The 9,954-nt window shown below is 40.5% G+C and overlaps 1 protein-coding gene across 1 annotated transcript in view; it reads left to right on the forward strand.

Moving 5' to 3' along the window:
• The window catches only part of LOC148029529 (uncharacterized), a 58,204-nt gene extending 49,001 nt beyond the window's left edge, over window positions 1-9,203 (forward strand). The window contains exon 2 of the mRNA XM_087688384.1: window positions 6,484-9,203. Coding sequence (XP_087544510.1) covers window positions 6,484-7,895 — 1,412 coding nt within the window. The 3' untranslated portion in view covers window positions 7,896-9,203. The remainder of the gene's footprint in view (window positions 1-6,483) is intronic.
• The last annotated feature ends 751 nt before the right edge of the window (window positions 9,204-9,954 follow it).

Here is a 9,954-nt window from a genome sequence, read left to right on the forward strand (position 1 = left end):
GAATACACACGGGCATCATTAGAATCCCATGTAAGCATAGCTTCGTGATGGTTGTCTTGGTCCCAATCAGCTAGAAGAGGAGTGGGAGGCCGAGGCAGCTCAATGGCTCCAAAAACTATGTACCATAATCGCTTTTTCACAAATCATGCTTTCATAATAGCACTCCATGTTAAGTAATCAAGGCCGTGAAGTTTGCCATCAATAGAATAGTAGGGAGGAGCCATCTAGAGAGCATAGAGAGAGAGAGAGAGAGAGAGAGAGAGAGAGAGAGAGAGTACAGCCAAACACAACATAGACTGCATAGATGTTAAGTTCACATGTAGTGTAAATGAGCTGATCAGTAAATGACTGCAAAATATGAGATAATCAGGGTGAAAGCAATCAGAATGTTGACACACTGTCTCTACAAGCTTTAAATGCTGGAAATGCAGCAGCTGTAGGTCAAAATACAGACGGACAAGTATTAAATGCAGGTGTCAGTATTAAAATAACGCAGAAAACAAAAAATGCAGGTAGCTGAGATTAAGCACAATCAACATGGGCTGAAAATCAGGCTGATTTGTACCAAGGACAGGTTGCTTGGGCTGCAGCAAACAGTACGAGGCTGATCAGCAGCAGATAGGTGTGAGGGCAGACTGTCCACAGCTGAAAACAGCACCCAGAGCCTGAACATGAATGTTTGATACCATGTTAGAAGTGGATGTAGGGATGAAAGTGTAGAAAACTGCTGTAATAGACTGCACAACATAAGAGAAAAGAGAAAAAAAAAGAACATTGCAAAGGGGGCACTCAGAGATATGCTCAAGAAATGGAATCCATATACAGCAAGTTTTAAGTGCCTTAGAAGCCATGGTAACTACCATATGTTTGCAAGTGCCCAGTCTAGACATTGGAAGGTATAATGTGTTCTTTAAATGGTTGTAGCAAAGCTGCCATACATAGGGAGAAAAAATGTGAAGAATTCATGTTACACATGCTGAAACCAGTCTTCTTTGCCCAAAAGAGTACTGGATCCCTGATTTACAAATGATTACAACAAGAAACTTTCACGTAGAACAATAAACTCAGCACTTTACCAAACCAAAGAGAACATCTAATACAGAGTGGCTCCAAACACCAGCACCCCGCATGGTTTTTCTTTAAGCTTTACTCTAGAAGATGATGAGTACAATAGAAACAAGCCATAGCTTTGATATTCGAAGACGATGTCAAGAACTCGAAAATTCCTCCAAGTTTCTTCAATTGGAATCTCCCCCAAATCTAGCAAATCAAAGCACAATCTTTGACAATCCTGGAACAATGTGCTGTCTACAGCAACCAGCAACCCTAATCTTCAATTTGCCCGTTGATTTGAGTGGCGAAGGAGCCAAATTGAGACTTCTCCTGTTGCATACAATTCACCCTTCTTGTAGACCACAAGATGTCTTCCAATTGGCTGTTAGTTCATTGATTTACAGTAGCAACCCTTCATAGCTGGCTGAGATTTCTATGCATACATCCCGAGAATAGGTCAACAACAACATTTAAAATCACAATTGAGGCTCTAATTGGCACGAGAGAGAGAGAGAGAGAGAGAGAGAGAGAGAGAGAGAGAGAAAAGAAAGAATTAAAGATATATTAACGTCTACATAAGGCCAATGTGGCCTATGAGACAAAATCCAGATTACATCCATGTCTAATGTCATCTCATCAGTAAGGTGAAGATAACATTACAAGTAAGTGGGTGGCCTATGAAACAATACTGAAAATAACTATACGATGGGGCTATACTAGGGTTGAACCATGTGTAGTGTTGTTCCATCGATAGAAAAGAAAAGGAAAGGAAAGGAGAACCAGATCTGATTTAGCCATGTACAAAAGTGTGGTGGGGACTATGGGCTGTAGCTGGTCTCAAGATCTGCACATGATCTCAGCTATGATGCGGTTCCTAGCTGCTTCACTGATATGCCTGGTGGTGAGTCTATGGTGTCTTGTGATAATGGCTCTAATCCAATTGAGAGAGAGAGAGAGAAGCACATGACCAGCAATAGTTGCCTGCCGCTTCCTTTGCTTGTCCTCAAAGAGTTTCCACTCGGTGGAGGTGTTGAAAACTCAAAATCTGTAGCAGTAAAAGGTTGAAAATGAAGCCTTTCCTCCTCCATGAACAATAAGGACGTGCAAACAAAAAAAAAGAAAAAAAAAAGTAACTTCGCTTCTTCTTTGCACACGTGTCTCTGCAACTTTCAAAGGTTGAAAACTCAAACTTTTATCACGAAGAATCCTCCTAATCAGGTCTATCAGCCTTTCTATGTTGCTTTGATACCATGTTAGAGTGCAACGAATGTGGAAGCGTATGGACAAGACTTACAATGTACACGAGAGAAAGGGAGAGAGAAAAGAGATAGAAGAACCTAGGTATCTGTTGTCAATGAATGCTGAATAAAGAGGACAGATGTACAAAGGTCGTTGGTGTATCTTCTCGAGCTGGATCTCTCCCATCGACCTAGGGCAGGCCAAAATGGACTATAAATAGCTAGCAAAAGAATGGAGAAATATGGCAAGTCAGCCAGCCAAATCTAGCACTTTGCCAAATTTGGCCGACTTGTCAAATCTGGCAAAATGCCACTATAAGTGGCTGATTGAGCAGCTGTAATAAATGTGAAAAATACAGCCTGCCTGCCTGGTACTGTCTTGCCCACAAAAGATACATTTTTCCATACATCGCATGCATTACCAGCTGCATTTTCCTCATGCAAGCATTAGTAGTTGCATTTTTTCTCATGACCAACACTATATGGAGCATTTGCATGATCAACATTTATATCATGAGTTCCAAACACTATATGGAGCATTTGCATGATCAGCATTTATATCATGAGTTCCAAACACAGTGGGCTGCATGTATGCATTGCCAAACTTGTCACTTTGTACCCCAACATCATGCCAACATTGCTGTATATGGGATTATGCATATTTTCAGCCATACTTGGATACATTGGGCCTTGCACACCATGCATTGGTTGCTGCATATCATAAGGAGTTGTGCCATACATCCCTGTATGCAGTCCTTGACCCACCATAGCATGGAAACTAGTGCCACCACCAAAGTACCTTGGGTACCTCATCATTGCATATGCCTTGCTATCCAAAAAGTATTGGATTGGCACTTCCAAGTTGGCCTTGCGTATGCATAAGTTGTCCCTTTGGCATCATTTGCTTAAGCCTTACACTCACTACCCACATTCGGAACATCATGTTGTTGTATTGACTCTTTCTTCGGTACATCTTGCTATCCCGAAGCTCTTGAAGACCATTTCCTCTTTTTGCCTTTGCTACCCTCCTTTAAGGGGTTCAAAAAGCGCATGAATTGATGATCATTTGCCAATCTCACAAACATTTCAGTTGATGTCCTTAGTTGAAGCTTGATCTTTAAATTGATCATTGAATTCCTCTTCCTCTTGTTGATCATCAGCTTCTAAAGGCTTAAAAGGACCCACATTTTGGTCTAAACCAACATTATCACTTTGTTGTCCATGCCTTGTCCAAGACGAGGCATTGCATTTCCCCCAGCACTTCAAGAATTTCTAGATTGAGAGGCATCATCCCCGCTTGATCCCATCTCACTGTCTGAAGACATTCTTGCTGTAATGCTTAGCTACAGACAATTTTAGCACCAGAGCAAAGCTTTTGACTTTCAATCAGGTGTTTTGGGCCCACCAATTCAAGGGATTTGATGGTATCTTGACAATGGAACCTTAAAACTAGTCTTTCTCCTTGGATAGGGTGGTACTAACTTGATTTAATACTAATTACAGCAAGCATAAAATTCACATGAATTAAAATGCACACATCATCACTTTAATCTCAGACAATGGATAGCCTATTGGCCCCAAAACTGATGCCCCTTGTAGTAGTTCTTTAACTTTTATTGCAAATGGATGGAGTACAATTGAGATTTTCTGATCTCCTCCGCTAATTCGAGTGCCTTTTGCTTTCAAAACTGACCAATAAGCCTTCAAACCAATTTGCCCCTTGGTTTGCATGGGGAATTGGCTTTCACCTTGCTGCTTGCGAGACAAATTTAGCCCTAAATTGACATTGATTGGTTGGTCTCTCAAAAATTCTTTAATTTTCGCTGTTGGAATTTAAGTCCTATGTCCTTAATTTTGAGCATGCATCCCAAGGTGGTTGTCAAACCCTAATTTCTATTGTAAATTAGAGTTTACAACATAGATTTTTCAATATCTCCATCTCTATGACTCAAATGGCTAAATTTTGCTAAGATAACTTGAGAGACGGTCAGGAAATGAGAGAGAATGTTGTAGAGAGAAATTCCGAGTTTCATTGTGAGAAATACTGAAAAATTGTTGTTGCCCTACTCAGATAGGCATGGAAGCTGTCAACTATAGCTTAGGAAAAGCTATTGCCCCCTCTTGTATGCTATCACTCGTACCAAAAGGACCTTGGGCTAGTGTGATCTCCACCTGGAGGGCTCGAAATTGCTGTCATTTGCTGTAGGGCTGGCCCTTGACCTTGGGCTAGTGTCATCTCCACCTGGAGGGCTCGAAATTTCTGTCATTTGCTGTAGGGCTGGTCCTTGGTGGTTGTGAATCACATCAGCAGCATCTGTTGTAGGACTGGTCCTTGGTGGTTGCGAATCACATTAGCAGTATCTCCTTGCTCTCTAACAGTCTCCTCTCTCATAATGGCTAGAATAGATTTCTACCAGCCCCCAAAAACGTTTTTCCTACTTGCATGGGCAAGTTTTGTCAAATGGCAGCTTTCTAATCCCATTTTCTAGCATTATCTAGCTTATTAAATCAAATTTCAGTGTATTAATTCTTGAAATTAATTGTATAATTATTCTAGTACTCAAAAAATTAATTTCACCAGCCAATGATTAAATTGGCTAGGCCAACTTGTTTTCCAAGCATCCTTGAGCAGTTATTGATCCTTAGGCTGGCATTAATCAATTAATTAATGCCTGGTCTCTAATATTAGCATTGATATTAATGGCTAATAAATTGGACTAGGCCCAAATCTGACACCGAGTACCACCTAGTACTTGTCATACGTAACTTATTAGGACTTTTGCCTTTGGTATCAACTGATATTTTGGAGTCTTGGGTCCCACACTGTGAAATAATTAACTTGCACCTCACATGTGCAAGTCACATGAGCACATTTGATTAACTTTTAATCAAATGCTAAGCAAAGCAAAAAGAAATTCACGTCCTCATGAGAGTCTCCATACTTGATCCTTCATCCAATGATTATATATTGCTTGAACCTTCTATAAACCTTGCTTCATGGGCTTCCAATAAAGGCAATTTGCGCGATGAGTCCTTGGGATCTACCACAAGCAATCTGTGTTAGACTCTCTTAGCAGCAGGTTGTCTTTGTCAGTGAAGATCTCATCCAAATGAGAATCAACTCTTTGCTCGTGCAAATGCCAATGTAAAATTCCATGAAGATTTTGACAGCTTGATGAAGGTTAAGAAGGGAATCGATTCTTTACTCATCCACATGCCAATGTAAAATTCCATGAAGATTTTGACTGCTTGATGAAGGTTCAGAAGTATGATGATGCCCTTCTATCAATCTTGTGCCTGGCCTGATGCTGTTATGTTTGACCTTCATCCCATCTATCAATCTTTGCCTCAGCCTAATCTTTTATGTCCAACCTTTGTGTTGGGCATTGCAAGAAGGGCCAAAAAGAGAAATGAATGCTTATTTGCACAGTTGTATTTCATGTTTTTTTACTGCATTGATTTTCGTATTGTTCGTCATTCAGTCTATGGTGCGTTTTCGTCTTGTGACATTGATTTTGTATCACACAAATGAAGTTGGATTACTCTTATACTGGATGTTGAGGAACAAATGTAGTGCACAGCTGTATTTCATTTTTTTTACTGCATTGTTTGTGGTGGAGTCTACGGTGCTTTTGTCTTGTGACATTGATTTTGTATCACACAAATGAAGTTGATTAATCTTATACCAGATGTTGAGGAACAAATGTAGCACACAGCTGTATTTCATGTTTTTTCACTGCAGTGATTATCGCATTGTTCGTGGTGTAGTCTATGGTGCTTTTTGGTCTTGTGACATGTTTTTTGTATCACACAAATGAAGTTGGATTACTGTTATAGTGGATGTTGAGGAACAAATGTAGTGCTTGAGTTGGGGAACCTTCTCAAATCTACTGTAAGAGGTAAGTTGTATTTATATCAGATGGTTGAAATTCTAGTAACCTCTTATTCTGGGTATGGTGGTACAAATGTGTTGCTTCAGGTGGGGAAACTTCTTAATTAATTGTAAGAAATGATTAAATTATGGGCGTAAATTTGTGTGTATGTGAGGTTTGTATTACTGAAGCAATACAGGCAAGAACAAAGTCATTTCTATCAGAATTCTTTATTTATTGCAAGCTCTCTTTCCATTACTCGCTATGGGCCAGGAATCACCAGGAATGGCAATTTTGATACTGTCAATGTCGTGTGGCAGGTGGCAAAAATTCCTGTGATCGTGTTCTACTTACTGATGTGCTTCTTTGGGCAACCGAACACATGGCCCCTGCACATGTTTTCCTGATATCTGGAGATAGTGATTTTGCAATTCTCCTCCACAAACTAAAGATGCTGAGGTACAATATATTACTTGCTTGTCAAACCCACAAAGGGATGGCTACAGCTCTTGTCACTGCTGCAAGTAAAGTCTGGGTATGGCCAGATATCGCAAAAGGTGAAGGGTTATGGGGTCGGACCCCTATTCATGGCATCACAGTGCTTCATGAAGATACTGCTCCAGCAAATAATCAGGAATCACAAGTCAGTGAAGACAGTGTTGAAAGGAATGCCAGTAATGCTGGGATTGGATCTGTTCAAGCTGTAAGTGAGGATCTGGTTGGCCAAGACTGGATATCAGCTCCAAGCTGCAGCAAAGTGCAGCCCACCCCTACTGAAGTTTCAAACCAGATTTTTCGTATTTTAAAGGCAAGACAAGGCCTCAGTTTGGCTGAGCTGGGCAGAGAATTAAGATTACAAAATATTGATATCAACGAACGCTATCATGGCTACCGTAACTTTTGTAAAGTTTTAAGGTCTATGGAAGGCATAACGCTCAAGAAGTTAGGCACGGGAAACTTCAAAGTGAGATATCAGGTCTACGTGACTGACATGGATGTGAGTGATAGGTCAAATTCAATAGTGGATATTGTTTCTGAAACTAATGGCTCAGGAAACCCTGAAATTGACCAAGGGGAGGTGGTGAAATCAGAAAGACCTAGGGCTGAATGTGGAATGCATGGCCAAGAAGAGATGCAAGATGCTGACCAAGTCAAGTTAGAAGAAACTTCCAATGATCAGCATGCAAACATGAACAAAGAAGCTGCAGCTCAAAGCAGCAACACAGAAGTAAAGAGATATAAAACATCCCCAGACCCTGTTTCTGAAACTAATGGCTCAGAAAATCCTGAAATGGACCAAGGGGAGGTGGTAAAATCAGAAAGACCTAGGGCTGAATGTGGAACGCATGGGCAAGAAGAGATGCAAGTTGCTGAACAAGTCAAATTAGAAGAGACTCCAAATGATCAGCATGCAAACATGAACAAAGAAGCTACAGCTCAGAGCAGCAACGCAGAAGCAAAGAGATATAAAACATCCCAGGATTCTGTTTCTGAAACTAATGGCTCAGAAAATCCTGGAATTGACCAAGGGGAGGCGGTGAATTCAGAAAGACCTAGGGCTGAATGTGGAACGCATGGCCAAGAAGAGATGCAAGTTGCTGACCAAGTTAAATTAGAAGAGACTCCAAATGATCAGCATGCAAATATGAACAAAGAAGCTGCAGGTCAAAGCAGCAACACACAAACAAAGAGATCGATGTTCTCCCTGCTTAGAATCTTCAGAGGTCATTAGTTAGCAGAGTTCCCTAGCCTAGGATTTTGCATCACGTTCTATAAAATTCATCTCTGGTAATAGAGCTGCAAAATTCATCTCTGGTAATAGAGCTGCAAGCTTATCCGGGGAGTACTGAGAGAGATTTCAGCAGAAGCATACTGCAAGCTTCATGTTGCCAAAAGGTACAGAAAAAATTCACTATGCTGCGGTGATATCTATCTTCGCTTCTAAAGGCATTTGTGTAAACGGTTTAGAGCTTTAGCCTCCAAGTGCCGGGAATCACATCCTGGAAAGTTATTGTTTTGGATTACTTACATTGTTGCATCAGATTCCATTTCAAGAATGTGGGTACATGTTCACATAGATTTCCTGCTGCAAAATTGAGTGCATTGCAAATAAAATCGAGAAGGTAAAAGAATTTTCCTAGAATGTGTGGTAAGGTACAGCACCTCTGCAAGAATCAATGGATGCTATGTTCAATTGCAATGATGCTGGGGCATCCTATTTTTGTCAATGTGTCATAATCCTAAAGCTAACCATCTCTACCACCTGGAAGTGTTTTTACATGACCTGGTTAACAAGGTAACAAATTGGGAGTACAAAATATCTCGTTCCTTGAGGTAACAGGATTCAGCAATTTAGGACAGGGCTTGTGACACTCAACCATTGTAAGCTTATGTTGCCTGCTAGGTGCATGCTTCCTACTGTGGGATCAAAGCTTCTCGGTAAGGAATTGCGGATGGCCTTGTTCCAGCCATTTAGCTCTGTTTGATGAGTCGTTTGATGCTCACTGATGTTGACCGAGCTCACTCAATCGGGGGCAGGGTTGACGTTGATAGTCAACTAGTGAAAGAAAGCATTAAAGAACCCAAAGCTCGAGATCTTTTGGATGATTATGAAGGGGCACTAGGGATTGCACGCTAAACCACAACTTAAAGATCTTTATAACCAGTGGGCCAACCCCTTCTCATTGTCAAAACTTGGGGGCATCTTTGTGTAGAGAAAGCTTTTGACAATATTTGCCTTGCCCTGGCCGTTCGAGGTGGTGTGTAAACATGATGTGCTCGGAAGGGCAACACTTGTGAGTTGTTCAATTGCTAATTTGTAGTGCTTGCCAGCTAACATCATAAATGTATTTTTTTTGTCCTCTCCTAAATTATCACTATGTGAGTGGTCGCAGCCATCATGATAAGCATATGAAAGGGAAACCCCACTAGCCTTGTTGCCCTTGGTGTGACAAGGCTCTAGAATAGTTGTGGTTTACCTACCATAGTAGATTATGGAGTACACCAAATTGAAAATTCTATCATGTGAATAAAAGAAGTGTGCATATCGAGTGCACATAAAGTAATTCCCTTACCCCTTTGGGGATAGTGTGATGTGATATAATAGAAATTTGCACTACTTGAATTTCTAAATTTGTTTATAGTTCTTGAGCTCGCTCTTAAACCAGGATCACCATTAACGTGTAAATAAAAGTATAAGACGAGAGAGAGAGAGAGAGAGTATTAATGTCTTTGAAAGGCTAATGTGGCCTATGAGACCACACCAAAACATACAATGAATTGTACCCCTCATCTTAAAGGATAAAAGATATGCCTATGAGACTAAATATTAGGTCTCTGTAGGAACATATCTGTGCTGTAGATGTAAGTGATACTAAGAAGAGAAAAACATAGAAATTCTCTTTTCCTTTGTGAAGTATCACCCTCAGGATAACTTTGTGTAATTGAGATGACTTGGCAACTATCTTTTGTGATGCTCAATGATAGCTCTAATCTATCTATGATAAGGGTGTCTAGGCCTCCTCTTGGGTGGATACAGGCATCTCGCTTGACCGAGTGCCAATTCTCCATCCAAGGAGATACCCCTTGAAGATGAAGCTCCTTTACGATGTGCCCCTACTGGCTATCTATCTCAGTAGTGGTGGCTAATCGCAAGAAACTGAAATTTACATAGAATTGACTCTCTTAGTGCTCAGATTTATAACTCTCATTGTGCTATTCATTTCTAGTTATAGACCTTGAATCCAATATTGTATGCGTAAGTTATAACCAAAATATGAAAATGTTGTCAA

The sequence above is a fragment of the Lygodium microphyllum genome, chromosome 11 (assembly GCF_053477565.2).
Source record: "Lygodium microphyllum isolate KBCC chromosome 11, Lygodium_microphyllum_v1.1.10, whole genome shotgun sequence".
In the NCBI taxonomy this organism is placed as follows: domain Eukaryota; kingdom Viridiplantae; phylum Streptophyta; class Polypodiopsida; order Schizaeales; family Lygodiaceae; genus Lygodium; species Lygodium microphyllum.